Source organism: Protopterus annectens, chromosome 7.part1 (genome assembly GCF_019279795.1).
Source record: "Protopterus annectens isolate FY-2018-M chromosome 7.part1, PAN1.0, whole genome shotgun sequence".
NCBI classification, from domain to species: domain Eukaryota; kingdom Metazoa; phylum Chordata; order Ceratodontiformes; family Protopteridae; genus Protopterus; species Protopterus annectens.
The window spans coordinates 366,326,618-366,351,354 of NC_056740.1; the positions used below are offsets into that span (position 1 = coordinate 366,326,618).

The 24,737-nt window shown below is 41.5% G+C and overlaps 1 protein-coding gene across 5 annotated transcripts in view; it reads left to right on the forward strand.

The window, feature by feature from the left end:
* Nucleotides 1–22,298, forward strand: part of KCTD6 (potassium channel tetramerization domain containing 6) — a 269,008-nt gene extending 246,710 nt beyond the window's left edge. For all 5 annotated transcript variants that reach the window (XM_044078804.1, XM_044078805.1, XM_044078807.1 and 2 more), the window contains exon 4: nt 19,949–22,298. In XM_044078804.1, the coding sequence (XP_043934739.1) occupies nt 19,949–20,635 (687 nt within the window). In that variant the 3' untranslated portion in view covers nt 20,636–22,298. The remainder of the gene's footprint in view (nt 1–19,948) is intronic.
* Nucleotides 22,299–24,737: the final 2,439 nt, after the last annotated feature.

A 24,737-nucleotide genomic window follows, 5' to 3' on the forward strand; every position in this document is an offset into this window, starting at 1 on the left:
AATTTATCCCAAAGGGTTAAAGACATAATCCTTGAGGCTCGTAGACCTTCAACAAGAAAGAATTACGCAGCAAAATGGAAAAGATATCTCATTTGGAGTACTGCAAAGGGAGAAGATGTGGCACTGGTAAACATAGCCAACATCCTGGAGTACTTGGCAGAGCTCTTCCATACAGGCCTGTCCTATTCTTCCATCAAGATACATGCATCAGCTATTTCAGCAGAATACAGCTTGGATCCTCCTGTCTTCTCTCATCCTCTGCTCAGACAGTTTCTGAGAGGAATTAAAAATGTAAAACCTCCCAGGAAACCACCATTGCCAGCATGGGACTTGAACTTTGTGCTAGAAAAATTGACACTTCCCCCTTTCGAACCAGCAGCAACAGCAGAATTACAATACTTATCCTGGAAGACTGCTTTCCTGCTGGCAATCACCTCAGCAAGAAGGGTCTCTGAACTACAGGCATTAATGGCAGTGCAACCCTTCCTGATCTTCCATCAAGATAGAGTGTCCATGAGAACAAATCCTACATTTATGCCTAAGGTGGTCTCCAGAGTGTCTTTAAATCAGGCTATCCACCTATCTACATTCTTCCCCAACCCACAGAACAGGGGAGAAAGACTGTTGCATACCTTGGATGTACATAGACAATTACGCTACTACCTGGACAGGGCCAAGTCCAATAGAAAAACTGACCAGCTTCTGGTAGCATATGCAACAGGAAAGGAAGGAAAACCAATTTCAAAACAGACAATCTCCAAATGGATAGGAAATTGCATCAGATTTTGTTACTCCTACCATGGAAAGAAAACTCCAGAGAACATCAGGCCTCACTCCACAAGGGCTACAGCCACTACCACAGCTTTCTTACGAGGAGTGGCTACCAAGGACATTATAGAGGCTGCTACTTGGACCTCCGTGCATACATTTGCCAAGCATTACAATTTACCTTTATACTCTAGATCCCGAGCAGGTTTTGCCACTGCTGTTTTGCAAGGGATCCTAACTACACCATAATCTCTCCTTTTTCCTCCTCCCCTAGTTTAGCTATGGTATTCTACCCATTTGTAAGGACTGCAGATGCATCCTTGAAGGACATAGTACAGTTTTGTACCTACCATAAATGTAGATGTCCGATAGGAATGCATCTGCAGTCAGGATTACCCACCCACCTTCCGTCTGTGGTACTCCTAGGGTATTTGCCATCCTTCAGCTAGCTTGGGGGGGATCTATTATGGTGTATTTGTTTGTATATATGTACATACATGCTTATTTTATGTGTTTGCTCTCTACTATTTGGAAACATTGGCATTTATCCAAATTTAGCCATCCAAGAGGGCACCTGGCATCTGGGGCAAGAAACACTGAGGAAAATGGCGTCGGCTGATGCCTTTATACCCGAAAAACTGCAGCTATGACGTCGGGTGAAGTGCGACACCAGCCGAAGCCAGACCCAGACTTTGGAATCCGGCCGACCGAAGGGCTGCCTGACGACAGGACTACCCATTTGTAAGAACTGCAGATGCATTCCTATCGGACATCTATATTTATGGTAGGTACAAAACTGTACTTTATCCTCCAGGTCTTCCAGGGCCCTTTCCGATAAGGATGTTGATAGGGTGGTGAAACTGCTTCAGTCATCGATGTTGGCCAGATTGATTCCGGCTCTGACCCATTCAGTTCTGGAGCCTATGGCCTCTTCATCTGTTGTTGTTCCTCCTCCGAGCCTTTCTCGGCCTTCGGAGCCAGAGTTGTTGGTTCCATCGGGTGCCGTTAGTTCAGTTCCAGTAGCCTCGCCTGGCCTCTCGGTTCCGATTTCCGTTCCGACCCCGTTGGTTCCATCCACGGAGTCGAGGGTCCACAGTTCTCCAGTTAGACCCGAGGGGGAGGGATCGGATCGATCTTCATTGGTTCCGAGCCTTCCTCTCTGTGCTTCGGCTCGAGTGAGCTTGGACCTGACATATGCTTCGGACCTCATCTCCGCTGTGCCGAGGGCAACTACTGTTTCCTACTACAGCTAGTTGGCCTTTGGAGCCGGGGGGGAGTCAGCCTTCAAGGTTATGAGGAGCGTGCTGGCCAGGTCATCAGCTGCATCCTATGGCACTGATACTCTGCCCCCTTCCAGCACCGGTGTCAGTTTCGGATCATGCTCTATCCATGGGCAGCAGATAGCCTAAGCCTCAGGATACCTCCATGAGTGGTCCCCAACTTTCTGACATCTCCTCAGAGTTTTTGCCTGAGGAGCCCGCCAGAAAAAGATTGTGCAAGAGGAAACACCTTGACTCCCCGAATGAGTTTCTCACGTAGGACACTGACCTCGAGGAGTCAGAGGGGTCCCCCAAGTCGTCTTCTGAAGATGTCTCTTTTTCACATATCCTGGAGATCTTGAAGCAGAGAGGCAGCTGGCCCTCCAAATTCCCTTCTGATGAGGAGTCTGTGCTCCTGAAGGCTTTCAGGTCTCAACCCTCCGCCTCTTGGGTTTCTCCCCCTTTTGATGAGCTACTAGATCTTGTCTGTCGAAAGGTGTGGGAAACTCCTGACACTGTGGAACCGGTCCCTAGGAGACCCAATAAAGTTTTTGTCTGCCCCGTCTGACAAGGAATATCTAACTAAAGGAGTTCCAGTAGATGCCATGGTGGTGGCTGCGGCCACCACGAAGGAACTTGCTGAAACTTCATCTACCGTCCATCCGCCTAACAAGGAGTCCTGGGCTATGGACAGGTATGGGAAGCGTGTGTTTACCTTAGCGGCCATTACACTGCAGTTGCTGAACTACTTGATGCATTTTACAAGGCTCCAGAGCGATCTCCTTAAAGAGCTAGGAGATTCTCTACAGGGTAACATTTCTGATGCCGTGGCACAGGTCAATGCACAGATGTCTACCCTAAATTCCCTTCCCAACTACTGCATGAGGCTGATCTCCTATGCAGCTGACTGAGCAGTGGGTTTCGGAGTCTCTCTTAGGAGACACTTCTGGATGCGCCTGTGCAATTTCGTGGAGGCCTTCAAGTCTACGTTCACCAACGCCCCCTTTGATGGTTCATCGTTGTTCGGAACCAAGGTGAAGGACATTCTCACTAGGTGCGAACAAGAAGGAAAAACCCTGTCTGCCATGGGAGTCTGTTTTTTCCATGCCTTCTAGACCTTACCCCAAGGGCCAGAAGGGTGGGAAAATGTGGTTCAGAAAGTGGCAGAGGTTTTTTTCAGGGCGCACAAAGTGATTTCCTCTCCGGAGGCAGGGGAGGGGGTGGAAATTCAGGTAGATGCCACCCTAGAGGGAGAGGAGGCCCGCATAACCAGGGGGACCATGATTCCTTTCGTGGTTCTCCCTACCAGTGCTCCTGAAGGGAGGCCTGACTCTGCGTCTCTGGAGCCGGTCGGGGGTCGCATTTCTTTATACCCAGAAGCCTGGCAAGACAGCACCCAAGATGAGTGGGTATTAAAGATAATTTCCAGAGGTTATTATATTCCCTTCTCTTCTCCTCCCCTGCCAACCAAGAGAATCCCAGATGTTCCACCTAGTCATAGGGATTTCGCAACTTTAGAAATAAAAAAGTTGCTTTCAGAGGGAGACGTCCAGCCTGTCCCCGCAGACCAAGTAGGATTAGGGACTTACTCCAGATTCCTTTTGGTGCTGAAAAGAACAGGGGACCTGAGACCCATTTTGGATCTCAGCCGATTGAACCTTCATGTACAAAAGTCCAAGTTCTGCATGGTCACCTTGCAGTCAATACTCCCTCTGTTAGGGAAAGATGTGTGTATGTGCTCCATCGACCTCAAAGATGCTTACTACCATATCAAAATGGACAGGGCATCGAGACGTCCTCTATGCTTCCGGCTGGGAGCCAGTCATTTTCAGTTTCGCGCTCTGCCCTTTGGTCTCACCACAGCCCCCACGGTGTTCATCAAATGCATGGCAGTGGTAACGGCTCACTTGAGACTTCAGGGATTCCAAGTGTTTCTGTACCTGGACGACTCGCTCCTTTCTGTCACCACCAGGCATCTACTGTTGCAGACCAGGGACGCCACCATTACACTGTGCCAAAGGTTAGGAATTACTCTAAATTGGGAAAAATCTGCCTTGTTGCCCTCTCAGCGTGTCACTTTTATTGGCGCCGAACTAGGTACGGTGCTCATGAGGGCCGCCTTACTAGAAGAGAGAGCATTCAGGCTCTGCAACAGCAGGTCAACGCCTTACTACCATTGAGGAAGGTCAAGGCAAACGTGATCCTCACGTTGTTAGGGACCATGGCTGCCACGATCATGTTAGTTCCCCTTGCCAGACTACACATGAGGGTTCTTCAGTGGCTGCTTTTCACCCAATGGTCACTACAGCATCTTCCACTCTCTTTCTGTTCTGATTATGGACATGTGCAAGCCGGATCTACGCTGTTGGCTTTAGGCCAGCAATCTCAACGTGGCAAGCCTTTTGTTCCATCTCCTCCAGTTGCCACAGTGACCACGGATGCCTCCCAGATAGGGTGGGGGGGGGGCATTATTTCGGCAGGACTGTCCAAGGCATATGTGGCAGGATCATGAGACCCATTTGCATATCAGTGTCTTGGAGATGAGAGCAGTGCTATTAGCGTTGCAAGCACTTCAGAGCTTTCTCCCTCTAGGGACAATTGCAATCCACTCAGACAACATATCAGTGGTATGGTACCTGAACAAACAGGGAGGAGCCAAATCATACCCCCCTTTGCAGAGAGGCACTTCAAGTTTGGCAGTGGGTGGTGTCTTCCCAACGCTTTCTAGTTGCAAAGCATGTAACTGGGAAGTCCAGCGTGATTGCCAACAGGCTGAGCAGAGCTATCCTAATGCCACGAGTGGTCCCTGAACAATTGTTGCAGAAGAGATATTCCACAGATGAGGTCAGCCTTGCTGCGATCTGTTTGCCAGCCACCTCAATGCCAAATGCAGCAGCTATTTCACCCTTATCTCTCCGGAAGGGGAGACAACCAGGGAAACTTTGGCTCATGATTGGCCCTCCGGTCTTCTCTACGCCTTTCCACTGTTACCTCTGATATCAAAGGTCATTCAGAAAGCACAGTCTTTGGGAAACAAAATGATCCTCATTGCCCCACACTGGCCTTGTCAGATTTGGTTTCCCTTCCTTCAACCCTATTTAATGGACAAGCCCTGGATTCTGGACCCAGCTCCAGATCTGCTGACTCATATGTCAGGACAGTTCCATCCCTCCATCCAAACCCTTAAGTTGACAGCTTGGCTGCTCCTGATCCGTCCTTAGTCAAGCTTCGTTATTTTTCCCCGGAAGTGGTCCATATTCTATCATCTTCCCACAACCTTTCTACCAGGAAGATTTATTCCAGTAAGTGGAAGAGATTTTCTATTTGGGCCCGTGAGAGACGTATTGATCCTTATACAGCACCTATTTCAGCAATATTGGAATTTCTTTCTCAACTGTTCAGTCAGGGGTCAGCTGCAGCAACCATTAAAGTGCAGTTGGCAGCAATTTCTACCTTTCACGTTGCTAATTAGCCCAACCTTATGGCTCATAGGCTTTGTATGGCTTTTCTGAGAGGGACATTGTTACTCCGACCTCCAGTCTTTGATCCAGTGATGCCATAGGACCTCAGGTTTGTACTACAGAAGCTCACCTCAACTCCCTTTGAGCCCGCAGCTACGTGTAACATTAAATTCTTGTCATGGAAGAGAGTATTCTTGGTAGCTATAACTTCAGCTAGGCGGGTCTCTGAACTCCAAGCATTATCGATTAGGCCACCTTATTTGGTATTTCACAAAGATAGGGTCCCCTTAAGAACCAACCCTTCCTTTGTTCCAAAGGTTGCCTCTGTTGTCAGTATCAACCAATCCATTGAGTTGCCTGTGTTTTTTCCTGAATTCTCCCAACAGGGCAGAATTTAAGTTTCATCAGTTAGATGTTCATAGACTATTGCGTTTCTATTTACATAGGACAAAATATTTCAGGAAATCAGATCAAATGTTTGTCTCATTTTCAGACTCTAGACTTGGGGTTCCTGTTTCTAAGGTAACCTTGTCTCACTGGATCTCCGATTGCATCTCATTTATTTATGCTTCCAATGGCTGAGAATTACCCTTTAAAGTGAGGGCTCATTCTACACGACCTGTGGCTTACTCAACTGTTTCAGGCTAGGATGTCTATGGATGATATTTGTGCTGCAGCAACATGGGCTTCGCCTCATACCTTTATTAGTCACTACAGATTAGATATGGTCTCTAGAGGCAGATCTTCCTTTGGTTCCACGATGCTCAAGAGTATTTTTCACTGAGCTACCCAAGATCAAGGTGCTAGGAATGCTGTCCCACAGGTAAGAATGAAGGCGAGATTGGACTATATAACATCAAGAAGTTATGTACTCGCCATAATGTAGTCCATCTCACCTTACATTCTTACTAACCCTCCCTCTTTCCCCCTCCTGGAGGACCTGGAGGTATTGTCTCTAGTTGTCAGTAGCCCTTTCTGTTGGGGTTGCTTCTCAGTGTGTACGTGTGAGCTTGCAGCAAACAAGATCTGGGGAATAGACCTGTTGCTTCGAACCCACGGGTAAGAATGTAAGGTGAGATGGACTACATACATCGAACGTTATGGTGAGTACATCACTTCTTGTTTTCAGTGCTTTTAGGCATATATTTTTGTGGTTCCTTAAGACTTGGGCTCCAAGCCAGTTATTTTACATTAAGAGAGTCGATGTCTGCACTCCTGTGGCAGGAGAGGGCCGATTTCACACATCTGAGCTGAGAATTGCTGGTGGAAAGCTTATTGTGTGCTTACCTGATTGGCCTGTGGGACACCTAGTTTAAAATTTGTTTTTTTTTTTTCTGCTTCTATGTAAGGCTTGTGTTTGCTTCATGCAGTGGCAGTTTGTGGTACTCTGTATGCAATCAGCTTTTAGCTTTTTATAGGTAAACCAACCAAAACTTTAGAGAGAGAATATGTGATCATGTTTCTGAAATCAAAAGACAGGTGGATAATAATGCCTTGTATAAGCATGTAAGTAACACAGGCAATACACATTCTTTTGAATTTATGATTTTATATTTAGCACCAGAATACATTAGGGTAGGGGACATAAAAAGTTAACAGAAAAAGAGGAGAACAAATGGATTATGTCTTTTAGGCTACAGCATCAACCAGGATTAAATGAAATATTTAGGATTACGCCACTGCTAAAGCAACTACATAATCATATAAGATGATTATCCCTTTAAAAGACTTTGTTTCATGATCATGTATTTTATTAATTATGAGTGTCTTAATTTTTTTGAATGTTCTGCCTGAAGCATTTTTATGCGAAAGTTTTTACTTGGCGATTAAATTAACACTCAATACACTTCGTGGCTCCATATTACTTTGGTTGTTGACTTTCATTTTAGTACATCCAGCCTTGTAACCCAGGCTGTTGTATTTTCTGCCATGTCCAACTAACTATAGGAAAAATTAATTACCATATCCTTGCTAGCTACAGATCCCCCCACCATGAACCAGGACACCCATACATCATATCTGAATTTACTAGAATCATTTACCATTCAGCCAATACTGTACTTATGGGTGATTTCAACTACCCCTTCATTAACTGGGAAGCATACACTACCACTAGCATGCAGGCTGAAAGATTTCTAGACATTATCAATGCAAATGCCCTCGTGCAGCTAGTCTGCACACCCACTAGGGGTACAAATATCCTAGACCTGATACTCACAAATATGGGAGAGTGTTGCAGCTCCACCCCCCCCCCCCCCCCCACACACACACACACACTTGCCAAGTGTGATGTCCTCACTGGTTAGATCAGTTCACAGAACAGTCTCCCTTTAAATAAATATAAAACTAGAACCCCCACCTAACCTCAAAACCTTTAAGAACTTTTCTAAGGCAAACCAACTCCTATTAAGTGATGACAAAGTTGTATACAAGCTCCCTCAATCCCAGAAATCACACAAGCCTATGAGGAGGATTAGACAAAAGCCCTTTATAATCATTTAAACATTTGCAGAAAAACAGCAGTACCATACTGAAGTAAGCCATCCTCTAGCTCTTTGGGATCGAAAAGCAAGTAACATTTTGGTAATAATGGCTAGGCTTGTAAGGGATCTTAAGCCATAATCTGCTGTGAACCTTTAAGGTATGGTTTATCATATATTTCTAGCAAAGGGCATATTGTTGCCATCTCAGCTTGTCTGCCCATTGATCCCCCTATTTCATCCCTCTGTCTCTGTGTGTGTGTGTGTGTGTGTGTGTGTGTGTGTGTGTGTGTGTGTGGTTAAACAGTTTATAAAAGGAGCGTTGCATGTTAGACCCTCTCAAAGGCAAATTCCTCCTCCCCTTGGATCTCAGGTTTGTTCTTGGAAAATTTACTTTACCAGCTTTTGAGCCTGCCTCTCAGGCTTATTTATGGTTCTTTACTTTGAAGACCATTTTAGTCATTGCTCTAATATCTGCAAGGCGAGTCTCTAAGCTGCAGGCTGTCATGGTGGAGCCACCCTATTTGAGTTTTCAGAAGGACAGGGTTGTGTTGTGCATTAGTCCATCATTCGTAATGTTGATTCTGAATTTAGCTTGGATCAAGCCATCAATCTCCCATACATCTAATCTGATCAAAAAAACAAGGGAGAGAAGATTGTACATATATTGGATGTGCACAGGCATCTCCGGAACAACCTTGTCAGAACAAGGCCCTTTAGCAATGCTGAACAGCTGTTTGTCTCCTATACTGTGGATAAGAAAGAAAGGTCAATCTGTCTGTAAGCAAACTGTTGCAAGATGGTTGTCCTCTAGTGCTTTTTTCCTGTTACTCACACCATGGTAAATTTATTCCAGGCAAGGATGAGGCTTACTTGACTAGAGCCTTATTCCCTTTGATGGCATAAACCTGGCCCTTTGTTCGTACCTTCAGAGAACACTACAAACCAGATTTTTTTTCAAGGTCCAGAGCAGGCTTTGTTAGGACTTTCTCCAGGGGCTCCTGGACCCTTATTCTTTCAAATCCCAAGTAAGATAAACTTAGGGAATTTACCCAAAAATGCCACTGAGGTAGTTGGAATGAAGAATGTAGAACAGTTGCATTAGTCCTAATTACCTGTAACATTAGATGTTTGAATTCCTGATAAAAACACTCACGCAAGGCCACAGAGATTCGACTCAAACAACTTGAAATATAATATGAAGTGAACCAAAATCACCCTGTTTTAGATACTAAAAAATCATGTGACCAGCTTTTAAATCATGTGGCAGCCAAAAACTTTCTTTAAAATCATATGATCAGCTTTAAAGTCGTGTGTCAGCCGAGCTCTCTGAACAAATCCTGCATTAGGCAACATATTCAATAAAGTAAACGATAAAGTAATCAAAAAAAGGCTGCGTACCTAAAATACATAAACCTATAACTATATTTTACAGACCCAAAAGTAAATAGTTCATTAAATAAATACTGATAGTAGTATCTGTCTGCTAAAAAGGTAACCATGTCATCTTTCTAAAGCTTTTAGTTTTAAAAGACAGCTAATGGAAATGTGGTCTTTAATCCCTGGCCAATAACGTGCATTAAGTGTGAGCTGCCTGTATAACTCATGTTCTTCCATTTTAAGTTGCCAGGGGCCACCACGTTTACTAGGGGTTATCTTTTCCATGATTTAAAATTAAAATAATTGGTTATGGCCATTCCAAGTGATTGCTGAAGGTGTTACTTTTTTCCTTTTTTTAATGTTGTATAGATGTTCAGCAATTCTTTCTTTAAACTTGTGTTCAGTTTTGCCTATGTTAAAAAACAGGGCAGTGTTGACAGAGTGCAATGTATACTACCCTCCTGTCAGACAGTTGAATGCTCCTTTTATGACAAATGTAAAGTTCTTTATAGTAACTTGTTCACCCATCAAAATGTGGAGACAAATGGAACATCATCGACATTTAGACACGCAATGAATTTTATTACTCATACGCATGGGTGTTTTGTTAAAATGTTCCACTATGTTTTTAAAATTACGACCCCTTTTATATATAATTGTGGTGCATCCCCCACTTTCTGAATAACATGTCTATCTTCTCTTAGAATGGTGCAGTTCTTCTGAATAATGCTCCTGTTAGTCGCACCATCAGCGTTATCATTTGTAATTAGGGACCTGGTAAAGGTTGTATTGTGTACTGGATGATGTACACATGAAGAGATATTATGTTCACCAGAAGGGGTAATATTATTAGCCATAAAATCACTTGCTGATACATCAATTGGTGTTTCACAATGACTTAAAATTGAGTTAAAAAAAAAACTTTCTTTTATTTATCACTTCATGCATTAGTTGATTTACCATACCATGGGGGTAACCAGTAGCCAGAAACATGCCCTTTATCGTCTCACATTCATCTAAAAAAGTGTCAAACCCTGACACCATCCATGCTGCCCTTATGAACTGACCCTTGACAACAGCATGTTTTTGGTGGGGGAAACGGTGAGCTTGAATAGTGCAAGTAGGTGTTAAAGAAGGTGGGTTTTCAGTAAATCTGGGCAAAAAATTCAGCTCTCTCATTATCTTTAGACAAGAGAATATCTAAATATGCAGTACTGAATGTACTGGCCTCAAAGGTAAACTTTGAAAAATGAGTGGTCATATTAATATAATCAAAAAACTTGTTACATTTTTCAAGGTCTTCATTTCGTACAATAAAAAATGTCATCCAAAAAACATGTATACAACATACAATATTTTGTAAATTCTGAATTAAACACAAAATTATTTTCCCATGCTGTCATTACTATATTAGCAAAAAGCCCACCACATGCGGAACCCATTGCTACACCTGTACATTGGTGATAGTACTCGTGCTCAAATAATATATAGTTATTTTCAACACAATTTCAATCAGAGTTTCAAAAGTGTTTACATTATCCTGACTTTAACCCTTCAACGTTAAATATTCTGAAAAATATTCAATACCTTGCTCGTGAGGGATAACCGTATACAAGTCCTTGATATCAACAGTAAGGAGTAAATAATTTTCATAACTCAAGTTGGTTTATTTTCCCCAAGAAATCGTCTTTACAAATATGTTTTTCTTTGGTAACCAGGTGTTTTAATTTTTCATCAAGCATCCAGAATTGGTCTCACTGGTGGCTTTTCAATATTTGTGGACTTTTGGGATGCCAGAGATTGAAGGTATAATAGGGGCCATAGAAGTCAGTCGAACCTCTGGCATCCACAATTGGCATCACTGGTGGCTATTCAATATTTTTATGGGCTTTTGGGATGCCAAAGATTGAAGGTATAATAGGTGCCATAGAATTCAAGTAATTATATTCATTCAGATCGATTTGCTTATCAGTGAAGTGTATCCCTCGCCCTTTTGTATGCTGTATTTAATTCATTTAGTGACACTTTTTTACTATAGGTAGTTCCAGAAAGCATGTCAAGCATTTTTTGTTTATAACCATTTGCCTCCAATATCACCAGGCCCCCCACCTTTATCTGGTTTCATGAGCCTCAGAATTTGGCCACTGAATTCTTTTAAAAGCTTTTTCTTGTCACGTAGTAAATTGTCCTTAATGTTTGCATTCTGTTTGTTTCTTTTCAGTAGTGTTTGAAAATCCAGTTCACAGTTTTTTTCAGCTGGTGGGTTGAAAGTGCTACATGTCCTAAGGGAATTATTTGGAACATTGGTGGGGGTGTCAAAACAAATTATTCAGTTTCAGCTTTCTTATATATTGCTTAAAATCCATTGAGTTTGCCACATTAGTATGTCGAGTGGGAACAAAAGTTAGTCTGCATTCAAACAAATCCGCACATTCTGAACCAATACAGTAAACAGTATAATTGTATGTTGTAAAATCCCCTTTACTGTTGGTAATTAATATGCATGGTGAACCAGCTGAACAAAAAAGGGGGAGGGGTCTCAGAAGTTACCTCCGATTTGTTGTCTTCTGAATTTCTGGTTCTGCCACCATGTCTGAAAACACTGATTCCAGGGAGACTTGTCCGTGTTAATTACATCACTGTGTTGATTGTTCGTAGGTGAAGTCCATCCTTGGGTGTAAGTGGAGGAAAATCAGTAATGGTGTTTTGATGGGTCCCAAATCTACAACCCCATGTCTGAGAACCGGAGTCAGGATATGCTGTATGATTGAGATAGGCTAGCCTGTCTCTTTTCAGTTTTTTTTTTCCTCATCAATACTTAAAATAAATCCTAGCATAATTAAATTTATATTGTTCAAAAGTCAAATAATGAGTAATTAAATCATTCAATACATTAATGTCCACTGCAAGTTTTTCTATTAACTTATTGTTATATCTTCATGTATTCGCATCCATGCCGATCAAATAACTTTAATAATTCCAAATAAAGTGGTGAATCTTTTATAAGTCCTGTCGAGTAGCTCCAGGGGAGCAGACATTTTGGTACTCTATGTTCCTTGATACTTTCATACAGGTCAAATCAATGGAGCGCATCCACCTCCAAATCTGGAGGAGATAAAGCGCAAACCTACAGAAAGCAATCCCAATGACTTCCCTCTGCGTATACCAAGCACTTATCTTTTGGCAGCACCCATCGGGGGAAAATTAGCACTTTTTGCTCAAAATTGGCAGTTAATAACCCAGGACAAATGGGAACTAAACATCGTATCACAGAGATACAGATTCCATTTTCACACTCTGCCAATGACAAATGGTTGGCCAGATCTGCCTGTGGGCAGAGGCACAGAAACAGGTTACGTCCCTCATGGATATGGGGCCATTCAGACACTACCAGAACAGGAAAAAGGACAAGGTTTTTACTAGACTGTTCTTGGTAACCAGAAAGGACAAGGCCTGGTGGCCAATACTGGATTTATCTATTTTGAACACATACCTGGACATTCCAAAATTCAAAATGCTCACTTTACAACAGCTTCTGCCCATGCTGGGCAAGAATGCTTGGCTGTTGACTTTAGACCTAAAAGAGGCATACCTGCATGTCCCAATAAGACAGTCGTGCAGAAGATGCCTCAGATTCAAGGCTGGCTTAATGAATTATCAATTCTCTGCACTGGCCTTTGGCTTATCTACTGCGCCCAGGGTCTTTACAAAGTGCCTGGCACCAGTAATTGCATTTTGCAGACAAAGAAGTATTCAAATATATCCATACTTGGACGACTGTCTCATTCATATCATAGATATCATAGATTAGTACTAGACTAATTGCCCTTGCAAGCCATTTTAAGCCTAGCCAGTTATCCCTTGTAAGACTCAAGTCCTGCACCTTGTGTTTGTAAGGCAAACACCTTACCCATTAGGCCACTCTCCTAACCAATTCAAGCAGAGAACAAGGACACTCTCCTACGACACCTGGCATTTGTGAAAAGGCTTCTAACATGCCTAGGGTACACAATAAACGAAAAGAAATCACAACTGGTACCCTCTCAAAAGATAACATTCCTGGGTGCAAGCTTGAATACAACTGCCCAGATGGCTTACCTCACACCAGACAAACAAAGGCAACTGACTACTTACCTCAAACTGATGGCAACAAAAACCTCAGACTTCTGCAAGACAAATTCTGCAGGCTCTGGGCTTCATGGCATCCTGCATCCTACTAATTTCATATACAAGACTGCATATGAGGAAACTTCAGTGGTACCTAAAAAGTTTATGGAGTCCACATTCACACAGTCTGGAAACAATGATTCTTCTCATTCCCTGCCTGCAACAGGAGTTTCTATGGTGGGCAAAGGCCTGTCACCAAAACATGTGACGGCCCTTCACTCTACCCCCTGCCTGCCAAACCTTAACAACAGACACATCAGATTATGCCTGGGGGGCCCACATGGCAGGAAGATGCATTCAGGGCATATGGGCACCAAATCAAATGCATCTACATATCAACCAGAAAGAGATGCTAGCTGTTCAAAATGCCCCTAACTGCCTTCAAGGACTTACTTCATCCAGGACGACTACTGATGAAGACGAACACCACCACAGCCATGTGGTATATAAACAGACAAGGGGGCACACACTCATACCCCCTTTGCAGATTAGCCATGGCACTGTGGGACACAGCTTTGACCTACCAAATACATCTTCAAGCTCGATTCTTGCCAGGAAAACAAAACACTCTGGCAGACTATTTAAGCAGCAACCTTATGGATCCTCACGAGTGGAAACTAAATCCACAAGTCTTCAGCACGATAACAGAGAAATGGGGGAGCCCAGACATAGATCTGTTTGCCTCTCCTCAAAATTATCAACTGAAAAGATTCTGCACAAGGACTTATCACAGACAAGCATGGAAAGTGGACGCCTTATCCTTCAGTTGGAAAAACCTATCAGTTTACGCCTTTCCTCCTCTGCCTCTTCTACCCAAGGTCCTCCTAAAAGTCACACTAGAGAAGCCAAAGATGATATTAATTGCCCCGGACTAGCCCCGCCAATACTGGTACCCAATCCTAAGGAACTTGTCTCAATACCCAGCTTGGACCTTGCCACAAAAACCACAACTACTGTCCCAGCAAAACAGTCAGATCCTGCACAATCAACTACAGACCCTGAACCTGGCAGCATGGCTAATCCTGTAATCATACAAACGACACGTCTCAGTAAACCTGTGATGGATGTCATTTTGGAAGCCAGAAGGCCTAGTACTAGAAAATCTTATGCTGACAAATGGAAGAGATTCTGTGCTTGGAATAGAGCACAAGGAACTGATAACAGCAGAACCACATATTCTTCCGATATTACAATACGTAACTGAGATGCTGGACAAAGGCCTGTCTTTCTCATCAATCAAAATCCATGCCTCTGCCATTTCGACTCATTACAATACAGAGCCACCAATCTTTTCTCATCCTTTACTAAAGCAGTATCTTAGAGGAGCCAAAAATCTAAGGCCTCCTAGATCATCACCATTACCTGCATGGGACCTCAATTATGTGTTGGAAAAGCTCACCCTGCCTCCATTTGAACCAGCTGCTACCTCTGATATAAAGTTGTTATCATGGAAGACAGCTCTGCTGCTAGCAATTACTTCAGCAAGAAGAGTTTCAGAGCTACAGGTCCTCATGGCTGTACAGCCTTTTATCATATTTTACCCAGACAGGGTGTCTCTGAGGACAAATCCTACTTTTATGCCTAAGGTGGTTTCCAGTGTGGCTCTTAACCAAACAATTCATCTGCCAACCTTTTATCCAAATCCACAGGACAAAGGGGAGAGAATTCTGCATTCCTTGGACGTACACAGACAGCTAAGATTCTACTTGAGCAGGACTAAAGCTCTAAGAAAAGCTGAGCAATTACTAGTGTCATATAGGTTCATAGGTTGGTACTAGGCTATCAGCCCTAGGGCCTATACAAGCCTAGCCATAACAATTCCCTGGCTATTTCTTCCCACATTATTTACTTTCCTGGACCCCTGTCTAGCAGGATGCTGCAGGATCAGAAGGAAAGGCTATTTCAAAGCAGACAATTTCAACGTGGATAAGCCATTGCATCTGTTTCTGCTACTTGCACCCTGGCAAACCTGTGCCCAAGGGCATTAGGTCTCACTCCACCAGGGCTGCAGCTGCTTCAGCAGCCTTTCTCAGAGGAGTACCAACCAAGGACATTCTAGAGGCTGCTACTTGGAGTTCTGTTCACACCTTTACAAAGCATCACCATTTGCCTCTCTACTCTAAGTCCAGGGCAGGCTTTGCCATTGCAGTGCTGCAGGGCCTTATAACCTCACCTAATGCTGTTTAGCTCCAGTCTCCCAACCATAGCTTTGGGATTCTACCCAAATGTAATGACTGCAACAGTGAAACACTGAGAACATAGTACAGTTGTGTACACTTACCATAAATGTAGATGTTCGAGTGTATTCACTGTTGCAGTCCAGATTACCCTCCCGCCATCCCCCTGTCATTCTACTGTCTATCTTTCCTTCTCTATCTTCTACAACCTATGTGGTGTATTTGCTTGTAGATGAAGGTAAAGTTTATATTGATGCATGTATAGATATTGCTACCTTTTTGGGGGCAACTGACATTGGGGGCGTCAGCTGCATGTTTTATACCCCTGGCGATCTGACGTCATGGATGAGGAGACAGCAACCGATGCAGGACCCAAGACTTTAGAATTCAGGCTGACTGAGGGCAATCTGCCAGCAGATTACCCAAATGTAATGACTGCAACAGTAAATACACTCTAACATCTACATTTATGGTAAATGTACACAACTGTACTTTTTTTATTTTTATTTTATTTAACATTTGTTAACCGGGAAAGTCCGACTTGGAACGAGCCAATTTTCAGCTGTGGCCCGGGGAGAAGCACTCCAGACTCGTGTCTTTGTGATGTGGGAGGAAACCGGTGCACCTGGAGGAAACCATATGAATGCATGGAGTATATGCAGACTCCGCACAGAAGGCACCCCAGCCGAGAATCGAACCGGAGAATTTCTTGCTGTGAGGCGACAAACGCTATTACGGCACCACTGCGCCATCCTGGTTATGGGTAGTTGACGGACGGTTTGTGAAATCCCAGCTCCCTGTGCTGTTGACTTCTGTGTTCCCTATCCATTCTGCCTTTGAAGTTGTGGAGATGGCTTTCTCGTTGTCTAGAGAAGGGACATCCCTGCCTCCCTTGGATCAGAAAACCCCACCTCATCCGGTTCTTTGCTCTGAACCTTGTCCATCAGGGCAGCCAGCTCAAAATTGTCTCCAGTTGGTCCGTCAGGGCATCGGCATCTCTTCTGATACTTCCACAGATCACCCCACTGAGGAAGTCCCTCAGAAGAGAATGTGTAAGAGGAGGCATCTAGATTCCCCTCAAGAATCTCTCATGGAGGACACTGATTTTGATGAGGGGAAGGGGTCCCCCAAATCACCACCTGAATACATCTGCTTTGGAGACATCCTTGAGCTCCTAAAACAGAAAGGTGGCCTGTCCTCTGATACCCCCTCCCAAGAAGAATCTGTGTTTCTATAGGCTTTTGTGTCTGGCCTGTCTACTTAGTGTGACCCCCCCCCGGCTGACAATGTTTCTCGCTGGGCATAGAAGGATCTAGATACTGTAGAACCAATACCTAAAAGACCAGACAAGATTTTAGCCCCATCTAAGGACTTGGGCACACTGGAACAAGGAAGTTTTGTTCAATGCCATTTGTTTGTGGCTGCAGCAACTAAGAAGGAACTGGCAGAAAAGAGTTCCCCCTTTCTTTCACTTTCTTTTTATCCAGCGAAGAACTATCTTTCTCACTTGTAAAACATTTGTATTCATTATGATTCAGGTGCATTTTCTAGTTTCCTCAAAGCCAACAACAAAGCCGGGGTTTCACTTTTCTCAAACACTGCAGGAAAATTCTGGAATCGGCTTCCTGCTGAATTATCTACCCTTGCTTCTACTTCTCTTTTTAAAAAACATCTTAAAGAACATCTGAAAGCTCATTGGCTTTGTCCATGTACTAACCCAGACTGACATCTTTTTCCCCTTCTATTCTTAACCCTATCCCTTCTCCTTTAACCTGTACTTCCAAATCGTAGTACAACTCTTCCTCTTGAATAACACAATGACATATATATTCTTTCCCATAACTAAGACTTGCTCATACCTTCTAGTGTGATTTGTAGAATTGTTTTTAGTTTAGTTTTTTATAGAATTGTTTAGTTAATTTCTACTAATATTGTTTAGTATACAAATGTATTATTATAACTGTTCACTAGACCATTGCTACCTCTGTATTTATTCTTAATGGTTCTATGTATTGTTAACTGTCTCAATATTCATGTTTGGAGCTTTTCTCCCCGGGCCTCTACTGAAAATGGACATATATCCAGCTAGACTAGCCCGGTCAACAAATGTAAAATAAATAAATAAATGTTATCTAAGCATTACTATCATAAATATAAATATCTTCGCCTGCCCCCCCTCCCCCCCCCCATCTAGCTTGTTAACATTCCAAGTCAGTAAGTCAAGCTATGTTGTAGTGAAGCATATATTTTGTTCTGCATAACTTATATTCAGACTGGTCCTTAATAGTCTGTTTCTGTTACTTTTTGTGTCACTTTATATACTTCTGTATAATATTTTTAAGCCGTGCGAATGACATAATATTGTTTTCAGTGCACCATACTGTTTAATCCCTATGCCAGGTGCACTTGTTATTCTGGAACAGATTGCTAATACAACCATTGTATGATTGTGTATTTTTTTAATACTAATAAAGCAGCCTTATGTCAGACAGGCAGTGCTTACATTCAGTTTTCGATAAACTGGCAGTGTTTTTATCAACCAGTAGAGAAGTTGTGGACCTTAGTAAAGAGTTGAAGGAATTTATTTGAGAAAGAGATACTTTTCCATATAGAACAAGGTGGTTTAGGATTGCCCGCTTTGAAGGGATACTTTTCAGCCACACAGTTAAGGATTATACACATAACATCAGCTGAAAGTTACAAATCAAACTGGAAAGGTATGCAGAAATTTGGGGGGGGGGGGGTTCAAGAAATCAGAAGAAAACAGGATTTTGGATGCATGCCTTTGAAAAGAATAATAACAAAGGGTTGTAAGAATTAAGTCAACATAGGAATACAGAAAGCAGATTTTGTCAATAGGTGTTATTGCAAGTAGGGGCATAGAAAATAGACAAACGGTGGCTGGAACATATTGGAGAAACTCTGCAAAGGAACCAAGGTATTGGCGAAAATAACTATGGAGGGAAAGATAGTGGAATAGGATGAGGCCAGTCAGAAGTTTGGACTGCATGTTTGAGCCTGCCGTCCTTTACCAGGGATTGATATACTGTAGGCAAAGAGAAAGGGCTAGAGGAGTGCCAAGTGAAAGACCAGATCTGTTTTAGTTTTCAGTCGAGTCTAGAACAGAACCTGCTGTTCAAAAATAAATAATTAGTACGACATGTAAAATATTGCTTGATAGCAACAAATCAGTTAGAAGAGGTTAGAAATGACTGGGAAAAGAGAATGGAAAGGCACTATACAAAGAAACAATACAAGGGCATTTGTATGGCTCCTGAGTATGTAATGAAGTCTAGAAGGTGTAGGATTTTGGGATGCAAATGTTTGCATAGGTGTCTTTATTCCTCAAGTCGTTTTCTGAGTGTTTTTGGGTAAATAACAATTGCTAGTGGTATGATGGGAAAGAGAAAGGTAACTGGGAAGCTGTTTTGGGGGAAAGTAAGTTGGCAGAGTTTAAGAATTCCTTATAGAGTACTTTGTCAGAAATGTTGGGGTAACAAATGTTTGTAACGAAAGACATTATTCTTTTGAGCTGGGGATATAAGATCTGAATTGCTTAGACATAGCAAGGACTACTTGCTTAGTTTAATGCTGTTGGTTGCCAAAAAAAAACAGTTCATTGAAAATTGAAATAAAGGGCAAATTACATAGACATAAATGGAATTTTGAAAGTAATACTTACAAAATTATATTCAGGAGGAGAACAAATAACATTTAAGGGAAGGCACGACTTTATCAAGTTATATAATTTTGGCATGAATGATTTTTAAAGAAAATGTATATTGATAAAGCATCAAGCTAGTAAAGATCATTTAGAAATGTTTTTCTTTTTTATAACCGTATGTTTACCCATGTCATTTTGAAAATGTGTGAACTTCATAAAGGTTTTAAAATGTCTGTAATTAGAGCTATGCCAGCAGGAACCAACCAGTGCTCTATCCCCCTGCCTTTTACTCTTAGTTTTTGCCTTTAATACAAGGAGATAAGGCAGGAGGGTGAGCTATGTCGTGGGATATGGGATGGAGATGGCAGCTCTAGAAACGTTTTTATGTGCCATGCAACTAGTGCCTGCCACGTGTGTCCTAGCAATTCATGCAGCTAGTGCTGTGCTCAATAGTGTTATGGCAGTAACTATTGCTTTAATATCGGAGAATGTATTTTTTCCATAAATATATTAATTTACAAAAATATTTTTGCAGTAATGTTCAAGTACACATATGAAAGCTTACTATTAATTTATATCTTTTGCTTTACAGATGGGTGAACCTGTCACGCTTAATGTGGGAGGTCACTTGTACACAACCTCCATTAGCACCTTGACTAGATATCCAGACTCTATGCTTGGAGCCATGTTTAGGGGAGCCTTCCCCACAGCTAGAGACTCCCAGGGTAACTATTTTATTGATAGAGATGGCCCACTATTCCGGTATATTCTAAATTTCTTAAGGACCTCAGAGCTTACACTGCCTCAGGATTTTAAGGAAACTGATTTACTTCGAAAAGAAGCTGACTTTTATCAGATTGAGCCATTGATCCAGTGTCTGAATGATCCCAAACCTCTGTATCCAGTGGACACCTTTGAGGAGGTAGTGGAACTGTCCAGCACACGTAAGCTTTCCAAATATTCTAATCCTGTGGCAGTTATCATAACTCAACTGACCATTACAACCAAGGTCCATTCTTTACTGGAAGGCATTGCAAACTATTTTACCAAGTGGAACAAACATATGATGGACACCCGAGACTTCCAAGTTTCTTTTACGTTTGGGCCATGTGACTATCATCAGGAAGTCTCCCTGCGAGTTCACTTAATGGAATACATTACCAAACAAGGTTTTTCCATTCGAAACACAAGGGTGCATCATATGAGTGAACGGGCCAATGAGAACACTGTGGAACACAACTGGACTTTTTGTAGACTCGCACGGAAAACAGAAGACTGAGAACTTATTGGAAGGTGACTTCTAATGGACTATAGTCTTCTTAAACTTTTTTGAAGCTGCTTAAAATATTTCTGATTTAAATGAAGGCATGGTCAGTTATTAGGTAATTTTAATGAACTATATCAGGGAACCCATCATTTAAACGTGATCTGTCCCTTCTGTTCTTACATCTCTATATGCATGTAGCAAACTACTGAAAGCTACTTAAATAAGTTAAATGATGAAGAAACAGCACATTATTTTAAACAAGAAAACATTATAATATGTAAATATAACCATTTATAACCAATTGTCTGGGACTGTAGGATCAGATGCTGAACAGCATCCTTGCATGTTTTGAACATTATGAGGTGCTTTGTACAATTCTGTGAGTTAACTGTATTAAGATAATGAACAGTGTTGCAACACTAAAGAAAAATATTGCTAGTCATTTGTGGTACCTCTTTATCCACTTTAGAACTGTTATAGCACCTCTTTATTTCTATGCATATAAACCAAGCAACCAAATATATATATATATATATATATATATATATATATATATACAGAAACGTGAGACTTTCATATTTATAAGTCACTAAAAATGTAAATAATGCTTTTTATTTTTAGTATCATTATTTTTAAATGTACACTTCCTAGCTAAAAAAAATAGAAAATCTACAGCTTAAATATTTGAAATTGTTCATTTAGTTCACTGTATATTAAAGAACAAAAGAGTTGTAGAGAGAGAGGCTGTTTGTATGTTTATGAACTATTGGTCTTCATTTTGTTCATTGGGCAGCTTTATTATGATTCCAATTTTAAAAAAAATTGTTAGTTGAAGCAGTTGGGTATCACTGAGGTACTGCTGCAGTTTTTTATTGTCCTTGTCTAGAGCAAATAAAAGGATGAAGTATCTTGACCTTCTCCCCACCTCTGAGAGCAGCCTAGTTTGAAATACTGTAGGCATTTCTGCTGTAGTTTGCTGAACTATGAACATTTTCCATGACGTTGTGGTAGTTTTTTATACTGTGGTTTGTAGGCTTCTTTTGCTTTTAATGTTTTGATCTCATTTTGGATAAGGCAGACACAAGACAGTACAAATAAAGAGTGTAACAGCATAATTGTAAAACAATTTTATTGCTGCTTCAAGTCAGTGTACTGTGCCATTTTATTTATTTATTTATTTGAATTGGCAAAAGTGTAATGCAGCAGTTATGCATAAAGTATTTGAAAATGTCACATACCCAGTCTCAAGCACAAGTAAAAACACCTTACAGTACAAGTACTCAATAGCATATAAAAACTACTTTACATTCGTGTAAATTAATTTTCATATTATAACTTATTTTAACTGAGTATAAGAAGATGACGTAGCCATAATGGCTTGATTATGAAGGGTTGTGTTTCCAGTCTGTGTTTAAATTGTGTTTGAATGATATTTAATCAGAAGGTCTGAGCTCTGTAGAAGTATTAACTATAAGAACAATTTCAACTTCCAGCAAACGTGGATATATCAGGATGTGTAGTGATTTATCATGCAGGTAAAACAAAATGTATACTTGATGAAAGTTGTTATGGGAGATGTACCTTTATGAAGTATTCTCACATTTATGGACTTTGTATTAGTTACAGCCATTTCACAGGCTGATGGAATTAATAAAAAGACAGTACTAGACTGATATCAGTATGTTAGCAATATCTGCAGTTGGAATTTAGTTAGTATTGAGCAGTTCTTCATGGTTACAGCAAAAAATCCCTTTTAGTAAGGCAAACATAATAGTAAAATATTATTACAAAACATTGTGAGTTTGCGGTATTTATGATGTCAAAAGAAAATTAGCCATCTTGAATTTGTTGAAAAACAGAGATGTTGACGTTTTGCTGCTGGTAACAAAATGCATGCATTTCTGATGCATTTATTATCAGAGAGTGATGGGACATATTTTAAAAACTTAAATCTGACAGCCACAGTGAGCATTCTGTGTTTTCAGAAGTAGGTGTAAATACTAATAAAGAGAAGCCTGTTGGTCCTGGGGGAAAAGCCTTGAAATAAATGTATGGAAGCAGACGTGAAAAAAATGTTCTTATCTTGATGCAGTTTCATGACATGAAAAGTATAGGAAAACTGCATCAGAAACTTATGGAATATTTGGAGACATACTGGTGAACTTCAGAATGTAAGGTAAGGTAAATGTGTCTTAAAATATCCTAAACATACTTATTCTAAATGGCTTGGAAAAGTGACTCCTGTCCCCCCTCCAATGTATGTCACACCTGAGATGTACTGCATTGTTGTACAATAGCTGTAACTGTTCTGTGATCCATAAACATATTTAAGAAGACAATTCCTCATTAAATATCCTAAAGCAAGTATGTTTTTCTTCATTATAAATTATATCAATTTTTTATTTTTTTTATTTTATTTATTTATTTAACATTTGTTGACCGGGAAAGTCCGACTAGGTTCCACAGATCCTGTTTTCAGCGGAGGCCCGGGAAGAAATGCCCCAGAAGCATGTCTTTAGAATGTGGGAGGAAACCCACGCGAACGCAGGGAGAACATGCAAACTCCACACAGAAGGCACCCCAGCCGAGAATCGAACCGGAGAACCTAACCGCGTCAATAGCTATTTACATTAACATAGCATCAATAGATATTTATTCATGACTGAGTTGATTACAAGATGCTTTATTCAAATCCCTGTTTGATTAAACACAAGTAGTTGTGTGACAATTAAGTTTTAAAGGACTTTCACCACAATTATATGCATGTTCAGTACATAAATGCATCTTCACATATAAGCAAGTTTCTTGGATCAAGGTCTTGATCCAAGAAACTTGCTCATATGTGAAGAAGCATTTATGTATTGAACATGCATATAATTAAAAAATATTTAATTCCATACTATTAGGTATTTATTAATAACCAAACTATACTCTTGTTTCATGTAAAAAATAAATTGAAATCTCATATTCTTTACGTAAACTGTAATGCTAATGCACTTCTTGTTAAAATGAAATGAGTGCCTTTCTTTGATGTTATAGTTTTTAGGTTCATAGTTCATAGGTAGGTACTAGGCTATCTGCCCGAAGGCATTTATAAGCCTAGCCAAAATGTGTTGGCTTTCGCCGCCCCCCTAGATTAGTTCCCTGTGCCTCTGTTCAGCAGAGCCACTGAAGTGACCCCCGGGGTAAACTTTGTTTCCCATTCACTCGTCAAGATTTCTCTTGAAGAGTACTAGCGAGGTGCTCTTGCTCTGCCTAATGTAGATTGGAATCCTGTTTCAAAGCATGGGAATCTGTCCCTCTAGCACGTCTTATTTATTGTTGTGGTGAGGTTTAGATCCCTACAGCATGTGGCTCGAGGGGATAAGGTTTTCTTTAGGTGGAGCATGTCCATCAATTTTGGATAGGACATGGCCTTGTATGTCAGGCAGAGATCACCTCTGAGAAGGTGGTATGCAACCGAGTACAGCTGGAGTTTCTTCAGTCGAGCTGCATAGGGCATCTGAGGCCAGTGATCCTCTTGGTGAGGTACTTCTGTGGTCTTTCCAGCTGTTGCAGGTGTCTTGTAAGGTACATCCCAAACGGGGCGTTTTTACTCTATGATGGGTCTGATGAGTGATGAATAGAGGGGCACATTACCTCTTTTGATCTGGATGCAAACCCTTTTGTGATTAGGTGGGCTATATAGAAGGATTTTCTAACCACTTTGGCAATGTGATTGTCAAAGGAGAGATTACTATCTACTTGGGTCCCCAGATCCCTTATTATGTTTTCCGTATTTAGGGGACTACCACCTATGTGGTAGTTTGTGGGTACTTTATTTCCAAAGGGAATAACTATGCACTTTTTGGCATTTAGCTTGAGGCCATGATTTTGACACCATGAGACCCATTTGGAGGATGTCTGTGTCAGCCGGTAAGTCAATTCTAGCCCCTAGTTTGCAGTCGTCTACGAACTTGGTCAGCCATAATCTTGTGGTTGTCTGTACCTCTGAGAAGTATATGCCAAACAGGAGGGGTCCTAGGACTGAGCCCTGGGGAATGCCACTTGTAACCGGTTTAGAGTCAGATCTGTCTCCTGCAACTCTCACCATGTGGGCTCTGTCCATGAGCCA